Raw genomic sequence first — 26,417 nt, 5'->3', positions numbered from 1 at the left:
TTACTGGCCAATATCACTCACTAGATTGTAAGCTTGTTGAGGGCAGGGTCTGTATCTGGAACCTCCCAAAGCCTATAGAATAAGGTAGGTGCTCAGCAAATATTTTTTGAATTTTCTAGTTTTTGCCCATGTGAAATGACATCATGACATTGATGTTATTTCATACATACATTAGCATAAGGAGATAAGACCAGCATTAGAGTGTTCATGGACTCCCCTGCCTAGGAAAGGAAGGAAGACCTATGAGTAAGGAAGGGCTATTTCATTTAAAGTCTCTATACTCGATTGTATTCATGCTGTTCCTTTTATATTGGACAGAAGAGGGATTAATTGGGAATGGGACAAAGAAATTTTAGGGAGTAGGGGATCAGACACTGACATACTAAAGAATAGTAGAGTCCAGTTCCATAGCTGAACTACTAAGAAATGAAAATTCTCATTCCTTTAGTCTTTGTGGAATTCATCCAGCCAATTATATCCAACATATAATATTTTGGGTACACGCTTAATGCTTGAATTTGTGAATTCTCTTAATGCAGTGTGTAAGTGCAGGTGTTTACATGCTTAACCCGCTGTGTTGTGTTTTATTTGCAGGTGTCAAACCCCAGAGAAATATCTGCAATTTGTCATCTATTTGCAATGACTCAGGTTAGTTCTTGTGTACACTACACATTAGCAGATAAATTAGCTCCACAGAGAAATGGTTTGTTTTCCTGCCGTTGAGTATGTGATGTGTGCCCCTCTGATTTATCTCCTTTCATCACACCTGGCTACTAAGAGTCTCGAATGAAAACAAAAGCAAATTTTAGAACAGGCTGAAAGTGAGATAATGGGTTAACTTCCTTAATATGAGAACATGAAGCTCTGCACCAAATATTTTTCACCATAGCTTTAAATCCATAGCTAATGCCCTTAGAGTTGATTTATGAACATAATAATGAACTTAATTATTGAAAGCCAGTTCTTGTATATAAAATCCTCAAGGTTTTCCATAGGACCTTAAGTATTATAACTTAGAAACAGGATGTTGTCTTTTGCTAAAAATAAAACAAACCACTCTGCTAGAATGTTGAAAATCTTACGTACACCTAGTTTAATTGGACGCTAATTGCAGTAGTGCCCATAGTGTATTTTGCCATCTCTAACTAGACTGTCCACTATTTTTAAAAATTAAGATGGCAATCGCTTGAGAACATGCTATTTTTGAAATGGGAATATTTTCCCTCCTGCCATGGGCCAGAAGGAATGAAACAACCACTTTTCTGACGTTGGTTTGGCTCTCTGGGCTCCCTTCCTTATTAAAACCAATGAAAGAGATGTGAAAAACAGAAAAACATGGTGTGGCAGGTCAGAACTGGACCATGGGAAGAAAGAAGAGGAAGGTAACAAAGTATTTTATAATATTAAAGTCTTAGTGTGGCTCCAGTGATACAAAAAAGCCAATCATTATAGGAATGTTTTCCTTTTATTCTGTTCCTTTTAACAGTTTAATAATTTGTTTGAAAAACATAGGAAACAATTTCAAGTGAAGTAAGTTAAGGTTGGATAGTTTAGAAAACAAGAAAACTTCCATTGAAAGAATGTTCCACAAACACTTTCTATTTATGTGAATGTGAGGTTTACTTACATGAGGTTTCTGCTGATAGTATGCTCCAGGTCGAATATAGCAGGAAAGTGTTAGCTGGCTTTGATTAAAGGGAGAAGAAACTTGTTGGATACATTTCACTTTCATATATTGTGGAACTCTCTTCTCTCCTCCTTCTCCTCTCCCTCCTCTCTTACCCTTCTCTTTACTGAATTCTCCATAATTTCATTATTTTCATGCTTCATCTATGTTTTGGACTGGTGACTAATGTCTAGCTTAGTGTTATGTCTACATGATGTTTGATAACTGAAAATTGAACATTAAGTCAAAAAAAAAAACTGGTCATCTTGAATAACAGATGCCAGGAAGCTGGTTAGAGTAATGTTTTCCCCAGTTAAGGTACTGAATTGACCATTTGTTTTAGTGTCTGGTGAAAACATCCTCTTCAGGGGACCTACTGTTTTGTCAACAGAAATTCCACGATATCCTGCCAGAAACTAGAAACCTTCACTTCTTTCAGATTCCAATCTGGATTCATTAAGGGAGATGGAGGCTGGTGAAAAAACTGAGAGCTGACCAGGTAGAGTTAGGCTGAGGGTCAGAAGGTGGTGGCTTCCTGGTTGCTCTGCTACCCCTGTGCTCCCAGCACATTCTTGAAACTCAGCATGTGCTGAATAAGACTGAGGGATGAACTTGGAGAATGGAGAGGTAAGGGAGAAAAATTGTGGGTGTCAGCACACACACACAGGCACTAAATAAGTTTTTAAAAGCTAAGATTTTTGCAAAAATGTACGAGCAATTCTATGCATGTATCAATTATCTTTTTTTTTAAATTTATTTTTGTCTGCGTCGGGTCTCCGTTGCTGCGTGCGGGCTTTCTCTAGTTGTGGCAAGCGGGGGCTACTCTTCGTTGCGCTGCTCGGGCTTCTCATTGCGGTGGCTTCTCTTGTTGAGGAGCACGGGCTCTAGGCACGTGGGCTCAGTAGTTGTGGCTCGTGGGGTCAAGAGCACAGGCTCAGTAGTTGTGGCGCACGGACTGAGTTGCTCCGTGGCATGTGGGATCTTCTCGGACCAGGGCTCAAACCTGTGTCCCCTGCATCGGCAGGTGGATTCTTAACCACTGCGCCACCAGGGAAGCCCCATCAATTATCTTTACTTTTAATAATTATGTAGTGTATTAATTGAAATTTCAGTATCAATATGCAGAGTTTGAGGTTCTCAGTAGAAAGGTTGCTGGAATAGATAAATTATGTTAATCACTGGCCTAGTGGTGTTGTCAGCCATTTTAAGGGGAAGTGGACCACTCGGTCCTTGGCTGTGGGAATCAGTTGTACTTTGTAGTGCAATATAAGATGAGACAGGGAGGCCTTCCACCCTCTAGCTCAGGAGTTAGCAAACTACTGCACATAGTCCAAATAATAGCCTGCCACATGTTTTTGTAAATAAAGTTTTATTGGAACACAGCCATGCCATTCATTTATATACTGTCTATGGCTGCTCTTATGCTACAACCGCAAAGTTGAGTAGTTTCGACAGAGAACATATAGCCCACAAAACCTCAAATATTTACTTTCTGATCTCTTACCAAAAAAGTTGGCTGCACCCTGCTCTAGTTTATATGCTATCCCTTGCCCTTCTGATCAGGAGGCCAGTTTTTTGTCTCTGTAGATTATGAAGTGCACACAGTGTACTTCTGTTAAGGAGTCTACATTTTATTTGTCTCCAGATAGAGCCAAAGCCCTTCCGAGTATACCCTGCAGGAAATGGCATTGACTGAAATTGAGTTCAGTGTTTCCCAAGGCAAGCATTTTCAGAACAGGGTTTTCTGGCATTTCTGGGACGAAAGCCACAATGAGTTGTTCAGCTGAAGAAAGGATTTGCTCTGCATTCTGTTCAGGTTTCAAAGCAAAATCTCAACTTTGCTCCTAGGAAAGATATTGCATTTGGTAGCTGTATTTTAAAAAGAAAAAGAAAAACCCAAAATGGCAAGGAATAAATAGACTTTCATAAGGCTGTGTAACTGCTGAGAAATCCTTTTTCCCTCCCTCCCATGTCTCCCATAAGTGCAACTATAACAGCTTAAAAAGATTTGCAGTGTTAGAGCCACAGTTCCCCCAGTTAACATCGTTAAGGGAAACAAAGTCCTGATGCGAAGCACATAGATAGGGATAAAATTTCTTGACAAGGGGACAAGTTTTTTCTTTTTCTGCATTCTCACATAAAACGTATAGTTGATATTTTCTGAAAATTATACTGATTGATAATCGTTGAGTAACTTTCTGATAGAAAAGAAAGTAAATGTGAATAACAAAGAATTTGATGAAATTGTTTATAAAGTAATCTGATAATATTTTTCTGTATTGTATTATTTCTCAAACTTTAAGGATGCAAGTTTCAAATTTCTTTTTGAAAATTTATTTTTAGCCTTTTTTAGAGGTGAGATCATGTTTCAATATGATGAAGAAAGCAATGTTACCCAGGTAGGTTTTAAAGATTTTTAAATTGCAATTTAAAAAGTGAATTTTCATGTATTTAAAGATTTAAGGTTCAAATTATTTCTGATATTTAGCATATTTACTTTTATCACCAAATTTATTTATTTATTTATTTTTTTGTCTTTTGTATTTGATATCTTTAATTTAGTATAATGCGTTTGAGATTACCCACATTATTGGATGTGTTAATACTTTGTTCCTTTTTATTGCTGAGTAGTATTCCATTGTGTGGATATACCACAATTTGTTTATCCATTTACCAGTTGATGGACATTTGGGTTACTTCCAGTTTGGGGCTATTATGAATAATGTTACTAAGAGCATTTTTGTATATGTCTTTGTGTGGGAAGGCATGTACATATACTTTGTGTATATGGAAATGCCGGGACATATTTTTTTTTTTTTTTCACACACACACACACTGTATTTTATTTTTACAAGAGATAAATAGACTGACACCAAGCATTGTACATGGATGACCACAACAGAAGCAACAATGATTGCAATTTTTCTTTCTCTTTAATTTTTGCGAATTTGATTACTGTGTGTCTTGGCGTGTTTCTTCTTGGGTTTACCCTGTATCAGACTCTCTGCACTTCCTGGACTTGGGTGGCTATTTCCTTTCCTATGTTAGGGAAGTTTTTGACTATAATCTCTTCAAATATTTTCTCGGGTCCTTTCTCTCTGTCTCTTCTCCTTCTGGGACCCCTGTAATGCAAATGTTGTTGCATTTAATGTTGTCTCAGAGGTCTCGTAGGCTGTCTTCATTTCTTTTCATTCTTATTTCTGTATTCTGTTCCGCAGCAGTGAATTCCACCATTCTGTCTTCCAGGTCACTTATCCGTTCTTCTGCCTCAGTTATTCTGCTATTGATTCCTTCTAGTGTATTTTTCATTTCAGTTATTGTATTGGTCATCTCTGTTTGTTTGTTCTTTAATTCTTCTAGGTCTTTGTTAAACATTTCTTGAATCTTCTCGATCTTTGCCTCCATTCTTTTTCCGAGGTCCTGGATCATCTTCACTATCATTATTCTGAATTCTTTTTCTGGAAGGTTGCCTATCTCCACTTCATTTAGTTGTTTTTCTGGGGTTTTTTCTTGTTCCTTCATCTGGTATATAGCCCTCTGCCTTTTCATCTTGTCTATCTTTCTGTAAATGTGGTTTTTGGTGCACAGGCTGCAGGATTGTAGTTTTTCTTGCTTCTGCTGTCTGCCCTCTGGTGGTTGAGGCTATCTAAGAGGCTTGATGGGAGTCTCTGGTGGTGGGTAGAGCTGACTGTTGCTGTGGCGGACAGAGCTCCGTAACACTTTAATCCACTTGACTGTTGATGGGTGGGGCTGGGTTCCCTCCCTGTTGGTTGTTTTGCCTGAGGCAACCCAACACTGGAGCCTACCTGGGCTCTTTGGTGGGGCTAATGGCAGACTCTGGGAGGGCTCACGCCAAGGAGCATTTCCCAGAACCTCCGCTGCCAGTGTCCTTGTCCCCACGGTGAAACAGAGCCACCCCCCACCTCTGCAGGAGACTCCCCAACACCAGCAGGTCTGGTTCAGTCTCCCCCGGGGTCACTGCTCCTTCCCCTTGGTCCTGATGCGCACACTACTTTGTGTGCGCCCTCCAAGAGTGGGGTCTCTGTTTCCCCCAGTCCTGTCGAAGTCCTGCAATCAATTCCCACTAGGCTTCAAAGTCTGATTCTCTAGGAATTCCTCCTCCCGTTGCCGGACCCCCAGGTTGGGAAGCCTGACGTGGGGCTCAGAACCTTCACTCCAGTGGGTGGACTTCTGTGGTATAAGTGTTCGCCAGTCTGTGAGTCACCCACCCAGCAGTTATGGGATTTGATTTTACTCTGATTGCGCCCCTCCTACCGTCTCACTGTGGCTTCTCCTCTGTCCTTGGACGTGGGGCATCCTCCTTGGTGAAGTGCAGTGTCTTCCTGTCGATGATTATCCAGCAGCCAGTTGTGATTCTGGTGCTCTCGCAAGAGGGAGTGAGAGCACGTCCTTCTACTCCACCATCTTGGTTATTCCCCTCGCCGGGACATCTTATCACCAAATTTAAATAAAGTACGTGTTGTTGAAACATTAGCTTTGTTGAGAGGGCTTGACTTCATGATAATCATGGTATTTTGTTAAAAATTATATTTTAGTTTTCACTAGGTTTGATGCTGAATAGAGTGTTTATGTGATACAGTTCTATTGCCAGTCAAAATTTAAAATTATCTTAGAAACTCCTAGCAATAAGAAATGTAATCTATTGAATCTAAAAATTGTCTTCTCAATCTGATCCTGTTCACCCCATGGGGGATTCAGACACAGTAGTATCAGCCTTCCCATAACCTAGATTGGTTCAGAAGATCCCAGCTAAATATAGTTTGTTAATTCAGTAAATATTTCCTGAGCACCTACTATGTGCCAGGCAATGAGCTAGGTGCTAGAAATGCAGTGATGGTTGCTACCAAGTGTCCCTTTTTACATTCACATAGAGAACTTTAATAGTGTTCTTTTGGGGGAACCCTTGGAACAACAAAAGATAGAAATTAGCACATCAGACTTGCTGATTCAGAATATTTTTTTTAAGGAAAACATAAAAACAAAAACTGACTCACCCAATATGTATTTGATCGTTTGCTAGACAATATTCCATGCAGTTACAAATCACAGTCTTTGGGGTGTAGTTCTTTGGGCACCCAACAAAACTGAAGAACAGCTTCTTGTTAGAAAGTGTTATAAAACAAAACAATATTTGTTGTATTCTTAATGATTTTGTGCTTCTAGCAGAATCAAGTTATGGCTAATGGCACCTCAACTGGAATCCTGTCTCTAAGGGAATTGAAGTGAGTAATCAATCTGCTGTTTGATTTAAAACTTAAGACATCAACTATGGAAAGATACTTGTTGTGCTATCTGTACTTTTGGAAACTGAGAATAGGAAAGAGACAGACCCCAGAGGTCATAAAGAATTGGTTCTTGAGATCTTTGCAAACTAACCATAGTCACCTGTCTTCAACTAATATCCCTGTGAGGCTGTTCTCTTTGATGCTATCGAATTATGTAAGAGTGTCACCAAACCAGATTCGTTTTGCCCAGTGCACAGCAAGCCAAAACACTGAGAAGCCAAGGTTTGCGGCAAAGAGAAGGGTTTACTCCCAAGGCAGCCACATGAGGAGAACAAGTCTCAGATCTGCCTCCCCAGAGACCAGGGACTTGGGGTATTTATGAGGTAAAGAATAAAGTGGCAGGGCAGTCTGAGGCTGGGGAGCGTGGGGAGCATGGGGAAAGGTGATTGGAAAAAGCTGGGTAATCTTTGTTCTGTGCAGGTGTTACTAAGCTACAGACCTCTGCATGTTCAAAAATGGAGGCGCCTAGCACCATCTGAGGATGGAGTTTTCAGCCCTCTGATGCCAAGGACATTGGACACTCGCGCATGCGCAGTTGGAGGGTCAGAGGTCCTATCTAGCCTTAACCAGTTCAGCTAGAACTAGACACAGCTGACTCCAAGTTCCTGGAAAACAACTTGGGAAAACATCTTACTGTTTAGGCTACATGCTGCTTGGAGGACATGCAGGTCTTAAAAGGACTTTGATTAGTGAAGGCAGGTTATAGGCGAAATGGATTTGACTAATAGTTACCCACGGTTTCAAGAGCTCCATTTGAAATGGTATTTGGGTTTTTATATGATTTGGTAGCCAGCCAGGTTGAAATAAGAGTTCAAGGTAGGACTCCATGTATATCATTTACTCATGCTTTCATGAGGCATCGGTCATTCAAAAGTCAGAGAGAGGTCTGTGTTAAGTAGACCTCAGTTTACAAGGGTAAGCACAGACAATAAGAAATGCATTACAAATAAATGCTCCTAGTTAGACAATAGGTCAAAATGTCGGCCAGCAGACAGTCTTACCTTGACTGTCACTGGAAGGGGAAACTTCATGTCTTCGCCCTCCTGCAGGGAAGCAGCTTCAGAGGTGAAATTCATCTACTCTCAACCTTGCTATTATCTTTCAAAAGAGATTTTTGTAAACTTTTGAACCAAATCCAGAAGCTCTGAGGAGTATCTGTGATGACACTGAAGAGAAAAACTTTTCCAAGGTTTCAATAAAAACAAAACACATGTGATAGGAAACGTTTTTAAACTCACAAATTCGTAAATAGAACACAACCTAGCATACTTGTAAGTAATTCATTTTAATTGCTAGACTTGAAATATAGATGAGTTCATTTAAAGCCAGCAAGTATTTGTTGAACACCTACTGTGTGCTAGGCCTTGGGGATACAAATGGGGATAAACCCAACTCTCTGAGATGGAAAACTGGGTCTAGAACAGTGGTTCTCAACCCTGACTGTATATTAAAATCACCTGGGGAGCCTTTAAAACGCCTGCTATCCAGGCACACTCCATAACAATTAAATCGGTATTTGGGGCCTGAGTTGCAGGCATTGGTATTTTTGAAAACTCCCTGGGTGGTTCCAGCACGAGGCCAATTTTGAGAAGCAGGAGTCTAGAGTCTGATAGGAAAGAAGCAGGAAGCAAACAAATGATAACAATACAGTATAATCCCTGCAATGAAGGTGACACGTACAGGCTACCAAAGGATGTTCTGAGTGTCTGAATATAGAGTAGGCAGAGTAGTTGGACATGACTGGAGTGGCCAGGGAAACCCCAGAAAGAAGGTGGTCTCTGAGCACAGTTATGCAGGAGCAGCTCCTGCCAGCTTGAAAAGCTAGCTGACTACTGTTGCCACGATGCTTCTCTTCTCTCCAGACCTTCCCTGGAGCCAAGAACTATTGCCCAGTCCTTAGAGCAGGATTTCTCAGCCTCAGCACTGTTGACATTTGGGGCCTGATCATTCTTTGTTATGTGGGGCTGTGCTGAGCATTGTAGGATGTGTAACAGATCCCTGGCCTCTACCCACTAGATGCAGGGAGCACCCTGCCCCCAATTGTGACAATCAAAATGTCTCCAGATATTGCCAGATGTCCCTTGGCGGGGGCAGAGTCACCCCAGTTGAGAATCGCTGCCTTAGCGTGAGTTCTTTAACTAGATTTCTTTCATCCTAAGTTCATGTGAAGCTCTGCCACATTGAAGAAATAAAACTGTTGTTGGAGTGGGATTGGAGGAGAGGAATGAGGGAAATTCCTAAAGAGGAGTTGTGAGGAGGGGAAGGCAGGGCTGGGGAGTGCTAGAGGGCAGGTGGAGTCAGTTGGAGAGAGAATGAGGAAGAAATCAGAGACAGAGGGCCCCCAGGGTGAGTGGCTGGCCCCTCTCAGAAATCTTGCCTCCGGCCAGCTCTTCCTCTGGCCCTTTGCCAGAAGCAGCTGCCTGGGGATTGCAGTAGCTTAATGAGATAAGATTGTTCAACCATAATTTATATCTTGCTGTTGGCTAGAACCGATACAGCTTCTGTCTGGTTAGTTTCCCTTGTCATATAAATAATTAACTTTTCCCACATAGGAATCTCTTGTTATACCCAGTATTTCTTCAAAGTGAACACTGCAAGCAATAAATACCATATGCTTAATTTAATTGCTAAAAATCTAACTTATTTTGAACTTAACATCACCAATGATCTCCTTCATATCAATTTCTCATTTTATTAACAGACGATCAGAACTCAACAAAACCCTGCAAACTTTAAGTGAGGTAATCATAGTACATCCTGTACTTGTTTATAATTATTGTTATTATTTGGGGGAGAGCATGGAGTTCTGTATTCCTGAGGAGATATGTATTCAAATTACCCCAAATCTGTCATGTATAAGAATGAATGGGCTAGTTCCATTACTCCAAAAATCAGGACTAGGCTCAATGGATGGACATTACAAGGGGGTAGATTTTCCTGTATGTAAAACCAAGTTTCTTAAAATCAGGGCTCCGGGAGAATGAGCTCCCTTATGTGGTAGAGAGTTTCCTGACACTAGAGGTATCCAAGTAGAGCCTGTATGGCCTGAATAGCTTTGATCATATGTCATTAATCTGGTAGGAATGTGAATTGGATGATTCCTAGGGGTTCTTGTGGTTTTAAGATTCTGTGATGCTGTGATTAGTCCTGGGTCATCTTGCCTGACATTTTCATCTGTCAAACTAACATGTATTTTTTTTCTTTTGTTTCAGACTTATTTTATAGTGTGTGCTACAGCAGAGGCCCAAAGGTCAGTCATTTTTAATACTTTTATATAAATAACCTTATTTCTCTACTCATGAGAAATAAAGTACAAGGAGTCTTAGGGTGCAAATTCAAAAGCATTCCTCTAAACTAAATACACATTAGTGACATTTTGGATATATAATTTTTTATTCTTCCAAACACATATCACTGTCACATCCATATTCTCATTTCTTTATGAAGCACAGAGGGGTGGGTGGTGTTGGGCCATTTGCCTCTGGTTCTATGAAGCTAAGGGTCATCAGTGCCCTTAGCCCCACAGGCCACCAATAGGACCAACAAATGGCTCCCAGTGGTCCAGTCAGGGTGAAGGCCACACAGAGAAGAAGGAACATACTATGGAGCTAGGAGAGAAAAGGAGAGAGGGGGAAGGAAAAGATAGGAAAGAAAGAGAAAAGAAGAAAATAAAAAGTGTGTGCAAGGGTCGGGACTTCCCTGGTGGCACAGTGGTTAAGGATCCACCTGCCAGTGCAGGGGACACGCGTTCGAGCCCTGGTCCGGGAAGATCCCACATGCCGCGGAGCAGCTAGGCCCGTGCGCCACAACTACTGAGCCTGCGCTCTAGAACCCGCGAGCCACAACTACTGAGCCTGCGCTCTAGAGCCTGTGAGCCACAACTACTGAGCCTGTGCTCTGGAGCCTATGAGCCACAACTACTGAAGCCCACACGCCTAGAGCCCATGCTCTGCAAAAAGAGAAGCCATCACAGTGAGAAGCCCACGCACTGCAACGAAGAGTAGCCCCCGTTCTCTGCAGCTAGAGAAAGCCCGCGCACAGCAACGAAGACCCAGCGCAGCCAAAAATAAATAAAGAAAAATTTATTTTTTTAAAAAAAGTGTGTGCAAGGATGAATCAGAGATTGCCTGACAGCTATTTGAGATTACACAGATTATCATTTGAAATTATGTCCATTGGCTGTCCTGGCTGCATAAGCCAATGGCTTTTAGGTCGATAATCTCACTACTCGAATCTTGAGCATTCTGTGAGAGTAAAAGTCCTAGAAAATAACAGTTTCTACTCATCAGACGGTTCATTGGTACAAATAAAGGCAAGTCTTCCATGAAATTGTAGATCGGATTCCTGTTCACTATACGTATTTAGTAATTTCACTTTTCATTAGTTGCAACATTAATATTTTGTTCACCTAAACCAAGACGAAAGTAAAAAAGAAACAGAATGTCAAATTCCTGGTTATCTGATGACCTGAATTGAACTGCCAGAAAGATTTTGGATTTAAGAGACCTTGCTATTCATCTAGGCTGGTATGTGAAAGGGCTCTCATGATGGAAACACAAATGCCTCCAGACACCAGGCGGTGCGGGTGGGTGGTAAGACTCTAGATGTCAGGATGCTTGTCTTTGCAACCAGGCCTCACCCCTGTATGTTCATGATGCGGGCAGGAAAAACGACTCAGCAGCTGTGTGTGGTCAGAGGGTCTCTGGTTTGCAGTCCCTGTGAATGTAAACCTCTATAAATTCTTCGTCCTAGAAAGTCTTTGGGGTAAAGTTCAGCCCATGATAGGTGGGTGTTTACAAGCTTATTGGGGTTACATTGCAAGTTAACAGTGTCAATGCCCCCTTTCCTCACTCTAAGCTTGAAAAAGCAATTACAAATATGTAGGTAGGTTTCCAGTTTAGTAACACTCTGGTTATATATATTTCTCTTTATAGCACATTAAATTGTACATTCACGATAAAACTGCATAAGACAATGAACATATGTGCTGTGATGGTTGCTTTGCAAACAGTAAAGATTCGACCGATGGGTAAGTTGTCTCTATCTTTATTGCTGTGTTCATTTTCACATGACTTTGATGTGTTCTTTTCAAAATTGAAAATACAATGAATAAATTTACATATGTTACAGCTTTCTGTTTTGACTCTTGTCCTTGGGCAGTTTTTTTTTTTTTTCCCTTGGGCAGTTTTTAAGGAGCTCTAAAAGGTGATTTTTCCTGCTTTCTCAGTAAAGTTTCAGTATGCTGTATTGGAAATCATGATAAAACAAACCCTACTGAGAGGGAGAATTCTATTTGGAGTGCTTGATCGATTGCTGCTGGGATATATTTACTCCTGAATTTCTCTTAGGAGTTGCTGAAGAGCGATTCATACTGTGTGCATATAACCCCAAATTATTCACTCAATAACTATTTTTGAGCACCTACTATTTACATATAATTGTCAATATAATGGAATCCAGTTTATTTTATCACCTGTTTTACGCTAATGCTCTTCAAAATCACATCAGTGTAAGAACTGTAATACTTGACAGAGCTGAGCTTCTACCTTGCCTTATTCTTGACCATGCATTTTCTTCTTTCTTTTCTTTTTGTTTCCTGCAGAACAGTGCTGCTATTCTGTCAGGATCCCCTGCCCTTCCTCCCCGGAAGAGTTAGAAAAACTGCAGTGGTATGTAGCAAATCTGGTGACCCTTTTCCTAATAATAATAATACTTAATCGCCATGCTGGCTAAGGAACTTGAAATTTTGACGGTGAAGAAGGGCTTTCAATTTTAGGGAAAAAGCACAGTTTTCTTTTGTATGAAGTTTCTTACTTTAAACCAATGGTTTGCAATCTTGGTTGCACGTTAGAATCACCTGGGTAGCATTGACAATATTCTGACTTCCCACAGCCTCACCAACTGAATGTGTCCTCATATTGAAAAATTTTTCCAGTGTGGTAGATGAGGAATGGTGTCTTAGTGTTATTTGTACTTCTCTTATTAAAACTGTTTGAAAATTTTTTTTTCATATATGTGGGGCCATTTTTTGTATTCTTTTTGTGAATTGTGTGTTCATATCTTTTTCCCACTAGATATTTAATCAGTTTTTAAGAGTAATTTATATATTTCTATATTGTGGAAATTAGCCCTTTGTCTGTGGTATATGTTGCAAATATTTTCTCTCCAATTTGTCAGTTATCTTTTGACTTTATGATGTTTTTGTCATGCAAATTAAAAAATTTTTTATGGAGTTAAATTTACCAATCTTTTATTTTATTGCTTGTGGATTTGGAGGCATTATTAGAAAGCCTTTCCCTACGTCTGGCTATAGAGGAATTTACCCTTGTGTTTTTATAGTACTTGTATGGTTTCTTTTCTTTTTTTATTTTACATTAGATCCACTTGGAATTTATTCTTATGTAGTGGGAGGTATGGGTCTAATTTAATCTTTTTCCAAATGCCTATCTAGTGGTCCCAGCACCATTTATTAAAAAGTCCACCTTTTCCTCAGTCATCTGAGATGCCACCTTTGTCATATGCTAAATTTTGGTAACTATTTGGGTTAAACTCCAAATGTTAGATATTTACATTGGGGGAACCAGGTGAAGCTGGTTCATGGACCCCACTTTGAGTAGTGGGGGTCTAGACTGTAGAACAGTGGTTCTCAACCCTGGCTGTATGTTGGAATCATCTGGGGAGTTTTAAAAACACCAATGCTGGGAATTCCCTGGTGGTCCAGTGGTTAGGACTTGGCACTTTCATTGCTGGGGCCTGGGTTCAATCCCTGGTCAGGAAACTAAGATCCCACAAGCTGTGTGGCACAGCATATACATACATGCATACATACATACATGCATGCATACATACATGCGCTGATGCCTGCCTCCCACCTGCAGAGCTAGGGATGTCATTGGTCTGGGGTGCAGCCTAGGTTTCTGGATTTTTTAAAAATTAGGCTAGAATTAGATGATGGCCCAGTGTCTTTCCAATGCATTGGTTCTTAAGATTGGCTGTACATTAGAAACACATGGGGCTCTTTTAAAACTGATGTGTCAAGATGGCCTTCTGGGGTGCTGGAAATACTCTATATTTTGATCTGGGTGGTGATGATAGAGGTGTATACATATTATAATTACAACTTTTATAATTCTTCAAGCTCTAAATGTAAGATTAGTACAGTTTACTGTATTAGGCTATACCTCAGCAAAGAAACACATTAAAATGAATATGGACGCCTGCACCCACCCCCGAGATTCTCGTTCATTTGGTTTGGGTCGGGAGCTCCGGCACTGGTGCTGAAGTGCTCCAAGGTTTCTAATGTATAGGTGGCGTTGCCCGCCACTGCTCTGCTGCTCACCACGTACCTCACCCGGTGGGTTAACGGCTCTGATTAGCACAAGTGATGAGAGCAATACAGGGCAACTTCTTCATGGTTGAGCACAGCGAATGGGAGCCCCATGCTAAGGGGTCCGGCTGCTGCAGCCCCCAGATAATATGGAGGAAATTTAATTTACACTTCTTAAAGCACCTTTGCCACAGCTTGGCCAGATGGGTTGCCGCATTATACAATTTAGGGAATGCAGGCTCAGAGAAGTTGGGTGGATTCCCCAGAGGAGTAGTGAGAGCTGGAGCCCCAGCCAAGGCTTCGCGACTCATCATCTTTCTGTCTGGCACCCCTTTGTCCATACTGCTTCCCGAACATCAGGCCGTGGGGAGAGGCTTCCAGCTGGGTGCCTGGCCCAGACTGGGTTGAGCCAGCATTTCTTTTTATGGGTATGACTTTCCTTAGGTCTCTCAACCTGATATTCCTCCCTCCTCTAACCCAAGAGGAGCTCCAAGAATACATTCTCACTGGTGTTCTAAGTCACCATCTAAAACTGGATCTATCAGAGTCTTCCCTGGGTGATAATTTGTTGCCTTTTCCCCTGAAGACTGGTGGATTTTGTGCCAGATGGTAGATGAGTTCTTCTCAGTCTTCCATGTCATGAAAATACATGGGCCTGGGAACCTCACCCCCACCCCAGGACCAACTGAATCAGATACTTAGGAGAAGGCCACAGAAATCTGTTTTTTAAAAAGTCCTCTACGTAATTCTCAGGCACAGCCAAGGTTGAGAACCACTGGGCTACAGTAACATTGAGGGTGTAGCTGATGTACAAGCTGGGGACCACCCCTTTGGCCCCAGCTTGATCCATTTTTTCATTCAGCAAACATTTCTTGTTCACATACTATGTGCTGGTTAGGACCATGGCAGGCTATAGCAGTATAAAATTGATTCAGACAGATTCCTATGCTCATCAGTTTCACAAAAATTTATGTATTGTTAACTCCAATTCAAGATTTTCTTGAAACAAAATTCAATAAGTTGAAGAAAAAAAAATGGCAGTGTGATTTACCTTTCCTAGCCAGTATCACCAGTGCATGTGAACAACCTAAATTTGAAGTTTCTTGGAAAGGAAAAGCTTATTTGTGACCCACCAAGACCAGTACAAGAATTTGCTGGAATTAAAAATTCCATTCTACAAATTAATAATAGTGATTTCTACATATTTTTTTCTTCTATCAATCAATATGTAGAAGACTGTAATTGACAGAATTATGTACTTTGGTTGCAAAAACTGTAAGAAAAATTTGAAGAACATTTTGTTGTTACTGGTAAATTTAGAACTGCTTTTCAGTTTACGCCATACCACTTTGAAGCCATTGTTAATACTGAGTTGACACAAGAGTTAGTGAATCTATTATGGACAGACATAGTTTTGAAATGGGTATGCTTTAGCTTCTAAGTCAAATCAGTTGTTCCAAAAATTGAGCCAGTTTTGTCAGTGTGGATTTGAATAGTAAAGGATAATGGTATTTTGGCATTTGATTCAGTTTTTAGAAAAATTTTAAGTATGTTGGGAACAGTTTGGGCATGTGATTCCATTTTTTTTGAGAGTAAATTTTGTAAAATCAAAAAAACACCAAAAAAGACAGATTCCTAGTATATGGAAACTACCAGTTGGGTCGCAGGGCATTTAATAGCTCCTCTCCCCAAGAAGCACCTGGAAATGTTACAAGATCTCCTCAACTGACTGATAGAGTCAGGGAGCAGCAGTGAACAAGTGAAGCAGAACTGGGAATTCATGAAAGAGCATCCCTCCTGGCTAATTCCCCTCCCAGGGAGAAGGTGGTGGCAGTGGGCAGGGGCAGGAGGCCAGTAGCAGGTACACAGAGCATGTGCAGTGGCAGGTCCCTGGTGGAGCCATGTCACCGTGGTGGTGTCAGATGGTTGCCAGAAGAAGAGATTAGCCTCTGGAGCTCATTCGTGTCTCACGTGCATCTCTCTGATTCTTTCCTTTAGTGACCTGCAGGATCCCGTTGTGTGTCTTGCTGGTCATCCACGTGGTCCACCATTTTCTTCTTCCAGCAATTCCATCCCAGTTGCTCCTCAGGCCACCATTGTGTCCCAGACCTCCAGTGCCTTCTCTTTTGCTGAGCCTCTAGCTCATCCACCTGTAATCCAGAGCCCTCACTCTCCAACAGGGGTGATTCCCCTTCCTTCTCCCCAGCCTTCAGCTCCCATAGCTTCCAGCCCTGCCACTGATATGCTCCCCGAGTCTGGAACTATCTCTTCCCCTGTGCCTCCAACTGATCTTTCCCACACCCTGCCACCTGTGAAATCCTTACCTCCCTCTCCCACCACGTCTGCCCCCGTGAATGTCAACACGACCAGCACACCTCCTGACAAGACAGGTAAATATGAGGAGCAGCGCTGCTCCCACGTTTGTTGTAATTCTGGTCACGTGAACCCAGCAGCCAGCCTGCCAAATCAAAGTACCTGTAATGAAACCACGTTAAGCCTTTGCTTTTATGATGTCTACTTGATTTTGAGAGCTTTCCTTTGGGCATTCTTAGAACATAGATATGGCTGAGTTTGATTGTTTGGCCAAGAGAAATAGCTCTGAGGCAAACAGATCTCATTTTATCAAGATGAGTTATTTTATAGGTTTCTTTCTCCTACAAAAGGTTGTTGGGTCACTGTTTTCAACGTTCTGAAGAGAAAGATTTTGAACTATTAAACACACTAACTCCATTTAGACAGAAGACAAAAGAAAACATTGATGTTCCTGAAAACCAGTCAGTCACAGAATGCCAGAGCTGGGACTGAGCCAAAGTAGCCGTGAGGAGGAGAAGAGAATTCAGAAGACCTAGGGGTGGGTCTGCCCAGGCCCTCACAGGCGGTGGGATCCAGAATAAGCCATTTAGCTCCTCCTAACTTAGCCTGCTCTACCTCAAGATGGAAATAGTCTCACTAACCTCATAGGTTTGGAACCATGGCAGACATGAGAATGCCTTGGAAACTGCACGGGGCTCCCCGGACACAAAGTAGGCTTAGGGGTAAAAAGATAAAGGGAAGAGGGAAAGAAGCAGAGAGAATTCTGGATGCTCTCTGGAGTTTCAAGCCAGTGAGTAAGAAGCAGGCCTTCCTCTAGAATTTGGAGGGTGGGAGGCAAAGCCAACTTCTTGGCAACATGAGGTCGGAGCTTGAGTTGTGGTTCTGCCTCCTCTGCCCCGGGCAAGCATCCCCAGGAGATTTGGAGCCAAATGACTGGAGATGTTTTTGAATTCCACAAGAGAGGAATGATGAAATATGATATGCCACCTCAACAAAATGTGTATTACGCAGCTGTACACAAGAACAGCTAGACAGAAACTTGGGGCATTTTTCAAGTCTTGAGTGAAGTGAAAATAATGTGACAGTAAATAGTTTGCACACCATGTTTGTAATAGTAAGTTATAACAGGTGGATAAAGATTAGAAGGGAATATGCCAAATAAGAAATAGGATGTTAGGTGGTGAAATTAAGAGACTTCTTTGTTAGAAGACATACAGGTGGCCAATAGGCACATGAAAAGATGCTCATCATCGCTAATTATTAGGGAAATGCAAATCAAAACTGTAGTGAGGTACCACCTCACACCGGTCAGAATGGCCATCATTAAAAAGTCTACGAATAATAAATGCTGGGGAGGGTGTAGAGAAAAGGGAACCCTCCTACACTCTTGGTGGGGATGTAATTGGTGCAGCCACTATGGAGAACAGTATGGAGGTTCCTCAAAAAACTGAAAATAGAGTTGCCATATGATCCAGCAATCCCACTCCTGGGCATATACAAAGACAAAACTAAAATTTGAAAAGATACATGCACCCCCTGTGTTCATAGCACTATTTACAATAGCCGAGACATGTTAACAACCTAAATGTCCATCGACAGATGAATGGATAAAGAAGATATGTTTTATATATATATGTGTTTTATACATATACATACAATGGAATATTACTCAGCTATTAAAAAGAATGAAATAGGACTTCCCTGGTGGCGCAGTGGTTAAGAATCCTCCTGCCAATGCAGGGGACACAGGTTCGATCCCTGGACTGGGAAGATCCCACATGCTGCCGAGCAACTAAGCCCGTGCACAACTACTGAGCCTGTGCTCTAGAGCCCGTGAGCCACAACTACTGAGTCCGTGTGCCACAACTACTGAACCCCACGTGCCCTAGAGCCCACACGCTGCAACTACTGAAACCCACGCACTCTAGGGCCCGTGTGCCACAACTACTGAGCCCGCAGACTGCAACTAGAGAAAGCCCGCGCACAGCAACAAAGACCCAACACAGCCAAAAAATAAATAAAAATTAAAAAAAAAAAAAAGAATGAAGTAATGCCATTTGCAGCGACATGGATGGACCTAGAGATTATCATACTAAGCGAAGTAAGTCAGAAAGAGAAGGACAAATGCCATATGATATCATTTATATGTGGAGTCTAAAATGACACAAATGAACTTATCTACGAAACAGAAACAGACACACAAGACGTAGAGAACAGACTTGTGGTTGCCAAGGGGGAGAGGGGTAGGGGAGGGAAGGATTGGGAGTTTGGGATTAGCAGATGCAAACTAGTATATATAGAATGGATAAACAACGTCGTACTGTATATAGTACAGGGAACTATATTCAATATCCTGTGATAAACCATAATGGAAAAGAATATGAAAAAGAATATATATATGTATAAGTGAGTCACTTTACTGTACAGCAGAAATTAACACAACATTGTAAATCAACTATACTTCAATAAAATTAAAAGAGAGACTTCTTTGTTGTTAGACAGGTTTATATCATTGTATCCCAATTAAAAACACTACTAAAAATCAGGCTTACAGCTGGTAGTCCAGCTGTTAATTTCATAATATTCTCCTTTCCACCAAAAGAGCTTTTAGTTACCCACATAAAGTTCTGTATTCATGCTATAAATTAAATACATGTATATTTATGCTTATACAAATATACACTAAATACACTAATGTGCTTTTACATTTTTTTTTAGTTAGGTTTCTTGAAGTATAATTTACCTACAATAAAATTCATCCAGTTCTATAGATGAATGAAATTTTTATAGTTCTACGAGGTTGGATAAATGCCCACAGTCATGTAACCACCATCATGATATATAACATTTCCACTATCCCCAAAGTTCCCTCGTGTCCCTTTGTAGTCAACTCCTACCCACTACCCCAAGCCTCTGGGTACCACTGATCTGTTTTGTTTCCCTATGCTTTCAGTTTTTCTGGAATGTCATATGAAGAGAATCATACAGTATGTAGCCTTTTGAGTCTGGCTTCTTTCATGTAACATAATACATTGGACTATTGGAGACCTGTCCATGTTGTTGCATTTATCAGCAGTTCATTCATTTTTATTACTGAATAATAGTCCACTGTATGGATGGACCACAGTTTGTTTCCTCATTCTCCAGTTGATGGACATTTGGGTTGTTTCTAGTTTGGGACTATTATGAAAGAGGCTACTATCAACATTTATGAACATGTCTTCTTAAGACAGGTTTTCATCTCCTTGGGGCAAATACCTAGGAGTGGGTTTGCTAGGTCACAGAGTCTGTGTGTGTTTCTTTATTAGTGATTTTTCCATTATGTGTTCATAAAGTAATTTGGCTCTCTGTTATAGAAATTGTTCACACCAGCAGCGTCAGTGTTTCTGAGCTTGAGAACCAAGTGTCCCGGATGGAGAAGCTTCTTTCCTTAGGCAGCTTGGAGCCTAACCTCGCAGGACAAATGATAAACCAAGTCAGCAAACTCCTTCATTCCCCGCCCACCTTGCTGGCCCCTTTGGCCCAAAGGTATGACTTAGCAAACTGATGTGGTCATGAGAGGGGACCCTCTAATGATAATGATGCTTCTATATGATTAATTAAAGCCAAGTATTTTTCTCCCACGTACGAGGTTCATGATGACTTGTTAAGTTTCTACTCTATATTCTGCTTAGACTGGGGAAAACAAAGTGGGAGTGCTGAATTTGAACGGCTACTTCTCTTTACAGATTGCTAAAAGTAGTGGATGACATTGGCTTACAGCTGAATTTTTCAACCAAGACCATAAGTCTGACCTCCCCTTCTTTGGCTCTGGCTGTGATCAGAGTGAATGCCAGTAATTTTGACACAACTACTTTTGCTGCCCAAGACCCTGCAAATCTTCAGGTACATCCTAATTTATTGTGGAAAAGACCTTTTTTTGTATTTGATTATAGTCCTTGTGTACTTCATGATTGAGGCAATTACTGCTATACTCAGGGGTGATATTCAAAATATTTAACAGCTAGAACAATGGAGCGCCACAGAATCAAAAAAAAGGACATTGGTCTTGGCTGGAGCAGGATCTCAGAGGTCCTCGTTGCGCCCAGTGTTAACCCTTTAGCAGCTGGCTTGTGGAAGTTTGGGGGGGCAGTCAAGTCGGGGAGGTGTCCAGCGGGTTCTAGGCAGTTGGGAGAGAGCAGGGACACCGGCTACATTGCTTTTTCTTTTTTTTTCCTTTTAACATCTTTATTGGAGTATAATTGCTTTACAGTGGTGTGTTAGTTTCTGCTGTATAACAAAGTGAATCAGCTGTACATATACATATATCCCCATATGCCCTCCCTCTTGCGTCTCCCTCCCACCCTCCCTATCCCACCCCTCTAGGTGGTCACAAAGCACCGAACTGATCTCCCTGTGGTATGCGGCTGCTTCCCACTAGCTATCTATTTTACATTTGGTACCAGCTACTTTTCAACCCATTTCAGTATTTTTTTTAATATATAAATTTATTTATTTATTTTTGGCTGCATTGGGTCTTCGTTGCTGCGCGCGGGCTTTCTCTAGTTGCGGCAAGCAGGGGCTACTCTTCGTTGCGGTGCGCGGGCTTCTCATTGCGGTGGCTTCTCTTGTTGCGGAGCACAGGCTCTAGGTGCACGGGCTTCAGTAGTTGTGGCACGTGGGCTCAGTAGTTGTGGCTTGCAGGCTCTAGAGCGCAGGCTCAGTAGTTGTGGCGCATGGGCTTAGTTGCTCTGTCACATGTGGAATCTTCCCGAACCAGGGCTCGAACCCATGTCCCCTGCATTGGCAGGCAGATTCTTAACCATTGCACCACCAGGGAAGTCCCCATTTCAATATTTTAACAAGTGTTACGACTACACTGGTGTGAATAGTGGTGCAGTATATCAATCCTGCTTCTAGTGTTTTCTATTAGAGGGATTGGGGGCTGGAAACATGCAAGTAAAACCAAGTCTTGCCTTTAAACTTAATTTGTATAGTCTTCCCCTTACAAGTTTAGTGCATGTGGTTCTATGATGACTTTGCCCTAACAGGTCACCAAGTTGGTGTGTCTGCTGCTGTGGTCTCCCTGGGCTCTGCAGTTATCCTGAACTTTCTCCCTTCCCACCCCAGCTTTATTGAGGTATAATTGACATATAGTATCCTGCACTTTCTGACTGTTTCTGTATATCCTTTATCCTTAAAATGTTTCCTTTCCTGCTCCGAGGCCTCATCTCCCTATTACACATCCTCTAATTTCATAGCAATCAGAGAAACAAGAAGAACCAATTGTACATAGAGACACCACAAATAAATGCCCTTACAGGATCCTCCGTCTTAATTAGGTGTTGTGTTTTCCATCTCTTCATTATACTAGCCCCAGACATCCTTATGATCTTTTACTTGATTTTCAGGTTTCTCTGGAAACTCAGGCTCCTGAGAATAGTATTGGTGTTATTACTGTGCCTTCATCGCTGATGAGTAATTTACCAGCTAATGATGTGGAGCTGGCTTCCAGGGTGCAGTTCAACTTTTTTGAAACACCTGCCCTGTTTCAGGTAAAGTTGCCTCTAATTGCTTTTGGTTTAGGTTTTGGGGGAGACTGGGGGAGTTTTATTTCTTTTAATCCTCACATATTCTTAAGCCTGGTATAAGTCAAACGAATTGCTGAAAAGCTGTAGTTTATGTTTAAACAGGACCTAATGATGCTGCTGAGGATAAATAACAATAACTGACACTCACATAGCATTTATCAACTGCCGCGCAGTATCATAAGCACTTAGAAATGTTAACTCTAATCCTCTCAACAACATCATGAGGGAGGAACTATTGAACTATTATCCCAGTTTTACAGATGAGGCTATGGAGGCACAGAGAGGTTAAGTAGCTTGCTCAGGAACACACAGCTTAAATGGCTTAATGTTATGTTCCCTTTAAGATTCACGAGGGTCTCATTGTGTCAATCTGTGAAACTTAACTCAGCATTTAGAGCATTGTATAGTGGAATAAGCTCTGCTTCTCATTATGGTCCTTGGGAAAGTCACTTTACTCCCTGCCCCTGAATTCCTGACCTAGGTAGTAAAATAAACAATGTGGACTAAATAGTCCTTAGGGTCCCTTCTAGCTCTAAAATTCTCTGATAACATTTCATTTTCCCTTGCCATCTTGTTGATTCTTTGGTGTGCTAGGACCCTGCCTTGGAGAACCTCTCTCTGATCAGCTATGTCATTTCCTCGAGCGTGGCGAACCTGACAGTCAAGAATTTGACAAGAAACGTGACGGTTACATTAAAGCACATCCACCGGAGCCAGGTGGGAGGGGCCTGTCTGGTCTGTTCATTGACCAGAACACCTCATGCAAACTATGCCTGTAAGACTTTGCCTGAAAAAAGTAGATTCAGCAGAACCTTAGACCCAGTTAGGGCAGTGTGTAAGACTAGAATCACATAGTCACTCCACTGGGTTTTAGCATGCCTAATAACTGCCCTCCTAATTTCCAAGAAGGAGCAGTGTAAAAAGCAAGCTCTTATTGCCAGTTTTCAGTGCTTTATATCTGCGGCTACAGGTCTGATTCTCACCTCCAAAGAGAAAGCATCTTAGTTCAGTTCACATTGAGCATCATCTATGACCTCGCTGTTCAAAGTGTGGTTTGCAGACCTGCAGCATCAGCATCACCTGGGAACTTGCTAGAAATGCAGACTCTCAGGCCCCACGCCAGACCCACTGAATCAGAATGTGCCTTTTAGCAAGGCCTCAAGGTGATTCCTATGCACGATTGCTGAGTTTAAGTGCTGACCTATATGAGACTCACTTGCTTCTAGAGACCAGTGTAAAATAAGAACTCTCCTAAAATCGGGAATGAGATTCTGAAATTTTAAAATATCGTTTTTTTTCTAATCGCTTTCCAGTTTTTTCAGTTCTGTAAATTAATTATTTGTAGTTTATCTTTCTGTTACAGGATGACTTAACAGTGAGATGTGTATTTTGGGACTTGGGCAGAAACGGTAGGTTCCAGACATAACTTTTTCAAAGTCTTGAGTGGGAGGGGGAGGGGGAGCAATGAGGGAGGAGCAGTGATTGGTGCATTGGCTTTGCTGATGGGGCAGACACTCTTTCCAATGCCAACAGGTGGCAGAGGAGGCTGGTCATCTGATGGCTGCTCTGTCAAAGACAGGAGGCTAAATGAAACCACCTGTACCTGCAGCCACCTTACAAGCTTCGGCGTCCTACTGGTAATATCCCCACTCTGCCTGGCCTTAGATTTGGGTCTGAGGGTTAGCTGGCATCATACCATGATGTCTAATCTGATGGATAACTTTGATAGATCAGCAGATTTCATGATATTGTGGCAAAGTTATAGACCAATGAAATGACTCTTCTAATAAGCAAATGTACTTGAAGGAAAATACTTGAACATAGAAATATTTTTTCGCATTCTATTTTTACATTTGAGTTTTTCTTTTTAAGATAGCTATAAGAGGACTAGGGAATTCAGATTAAAATGGGTAATAAAAATAGTTTGTAATGTACTTTAAAATTTTATAAAACATATGACATAAATTATTTTATTTAATCTTCACAAAAATCCAGCAAGATAGGTAGAATAGGGAGTTGTTATTTCCATTTTAATGAAGTCAGAATTAAGACTCACTTGTTAGGTAATTGTCCACAGTCACAGAACTAAGAAATATAAGAGCCAGAAGCCAAATTCAAGTCTTTTGGCTTCTAGCCTGGTGCTTTTCCAGTGCACCATAATGCAGTGATCAAGTACATGGGCTTTGGAGTCAGCCAGACCTGAATTTGGATCCTGGCTCCTCTACTTTGTAGCTCTGTGACCCTGGGCAAATTACTTAACCTCTCTGGGCCTCAGTTTTATTATCTTTACATGATGATAATAATTGCGCCTATCTTGTAGGTTTGTTGAACGAACTATGGACGGGTACCTGAATACCCAATAAACGTAAATTATGACTCTGTTATTTATTTTAAAATATTTGGTCTTGAAAGCAATATTTTATTTTCCAGGACTTGTCTCGAACATCCTTGCCACCGGCTCAGATAATGGCCCTGACATTTATCACCTATATTGGTTGTGGGCTTTCATCAATTTTTTTGTCAGTTACTCTTGTAACCTACATAGCCTTTGAGTGAGTATCCACAACTGGAAACTTGGATTATATGACATAGCACCTCAATTGCCAAAGTGTATTAATTAAGCATGCTCCTTGGCCTAGCTTATCCTGTCCACCCATCTAGTGGGGCCACCTATATGTAAAACTTCATGGGACTTTTTGGTTTATACACTTCCTTCCACTAGTTTCTGCACTCACTGAAGGCAGGGGTTGTGTCTTAATCATCCTTGTACCCTAAAATGATGCCTGGTACCTAGCTGACATTAAGTGAGAAATGAAAGATGGATGCAGACCCCGAAACCCAAGAGCTTACAATGTGAAATAGACCATAGCTCCATGTACAGCACAAGAACTGTGTTTAATATGTTAAGTTTCTAAATAATACTGAGGAAACACAAAAGATTAAATGCATTAACGGGTGTGGGGATGAAGAAGAATAAAGGGTATCAAGTGTCACTGAAAAATACAGATACTCAATGAGTGTGGCTTTGTAGGTCAAAGCAAGAATGACATTCCAAATGACAGCATCTCCTTGGCTTATCAGAAGGGTCCCTTCGGTCACTTCTGGGGGGGATTCCAATAAATTTTGTCGGAAAAGAAATATAGGCACTTTTATTGCATTAACTAAATGAAATAATATGTAAGTTCTGGGATTTAGATTTTGGACACTGATCAGGAAATGCACAAATTTACTTTTAGTGCCAAACTTAGGGCCCAGCTGTGACTACAGATCTTCTAGTGGACCTTTGGAAATATGATTAATGAGACTAAATTACTATAAGGCCAACCATTACTCAGAATGATCTCACCAGATGTAATTTCACACACATAAACATGTACATGTCATCAGTTAGCTGTATTTTCCTATGGCTGTTTCATTTAGCTATAGTTTGAACTCTTCTTTCCATGATCTCATTTTAACTACTAACATAAGATAACAGGATAATCTGGCTTTTTGAAGATCTGAATAGAGGAGCCTATTGTGTGAGAAGCAGCACAATGCTTCTAGAAGTAGTTTGGGAGAAATGGAGGTGGGTGCTCAGAAGATTCCACTACAAACTATTTGAAAGGATGGGTCAATAGTCGGCATGTATTAAAAGGTTCCACAGAAATATAAACATGAATTTTCCATATGGTTATCACAGATGATTCGGTTTCGATTTTTCCTTTGTTGTTATCGTTGGCTTTAATGCCTCCCCCCCACACACACACATACACACCCACGCTCAAAGAGAGGAAATTTATACATATAGACATTTACCAAAAAATAAAAATAAATTGCTTAGAACACAGATATGTTCACATAAACGTTGGCAGATTGTGATGCTAATTCTTGTTTTGTGCTTTCCTTTTAGAAAGATCCGGAGGGATTACCCTTCCAAAATCCTCATCCAGCTGTGTGCGGCTCTGCTCCTGCTGAACCTGGTGTTTCTCTTGGACTCGTGGATAGCTTTGTACGACATAAGAGGCCTCTGCATTTCAGTGGCTATATTTCTGCATTATTTTCTCTTGGTCTCATTCACTTGGATGGGCCTGGAAGCGTTCCATATGTACCTGGCCCTTGTCAAAGTGTTTAATACTTACATCCGCAAATACATCCTTAAATTCTGCATTGTTGGTTGGGGTATGTATAATTTTTGCTCACACAGTGCCTGGGTTATCTCTGCTTTTTCTCCAGTGTTTTGATTTTTAATCAGA

General features: G+C 41.2%; 1 protein-coding gene across 16 annotated transcripts in view; it reads left to right on the top strand.

Annotated features, from left to right (window-relative positions):
- ADGRG2 (adhesion G protein-coupled receptor G2) overlaps window positions 1–26,417 on the top strand; it is a 140,569-nt gene that overhangs the window by 100,062 nt on the left and 14,090 nt on the right. For 11 of the 16 annotated variants that reach the window (XM_082446990.1, XM_082446978.1, XM_082446988.1 and 8 more), the window contains 16 exons: window positions 595–648; window positions 4,010–4,065; window positions 6,851–6,909; window positions 9,674–9,713; window positions 10,185–10,222; window positions 11,907–12,001; window positions 12,575–12,641; window positions 16,298–16,689; window positions 19,969–20,140; window positions 20,341–20,497; window positions 22,003–22,146; window positions 22,777–22,899; window positions 23,546–23,591; window positions 23,716–23,819; window positions 24,613–24,734; window positions 26,075–26,343. In XM_082446990.1, the coding sequence (XP_082303116.1) occupies window positions 595–648; window positions 4,010–4,065; window positions 6,851–6,909; window positions 9,674–9,713; window positions 10,185–10,222; window positions 11,907–12,001; window positions 12,575–12,641; window positions 16,298–16,689; window positions 19,969–20,140; window positions 20,341–20,497; window positions 22,003–22,146; window positions 22,777–22,899; window positions 23,546–23,591; window positions 23,716–23,819; window positions 24,613–24,734; window positions 26,075–26,343 (1,938 nt within the window). Of the gene's footprint in view, window positions 1–594; window positions 649–4,009; window positions 4,066–6,011; window positions 6,140–6,850; window positions 6,910–9,673; window positions 9,714–10,184; window positions 10,223–11,906; window positions 12,002–12,574; window positions 12,642–16,297; window positions 16,690–19,968; window positions 20,141–20,340; window positions 20,498–22,002; window positions 22,147–22,776; window positions 22,900–23,545; window positions 23,592–23,715; window positions 23,820–24,612; window positions 24,735–26,074; window positions 26,344–26,417 lie in introns of those variants that run through there. The other 5 variants (XM_082446989.1, XM_082446977.1, XM_082446987.1 and 2 more) reach the window with 3 other exon arrangements.

The sequence above is a fragment of the Balaenoptera physalus genome, assembly GCF_965194825.1.
Source record: "Balaenoptera physalus genome assembly, chromosome: X".
NCBI lineage: Eukaryota > Metazoa > Chordata > Mammalia > Artiodactyla > Balaenopteridae > Balaenoptera > Balaenoptera physalus.
Note: the sequence above shows the minus strand (reverse complement) of the source record. Positions and strands in the feature narration are given on the sequence as shown.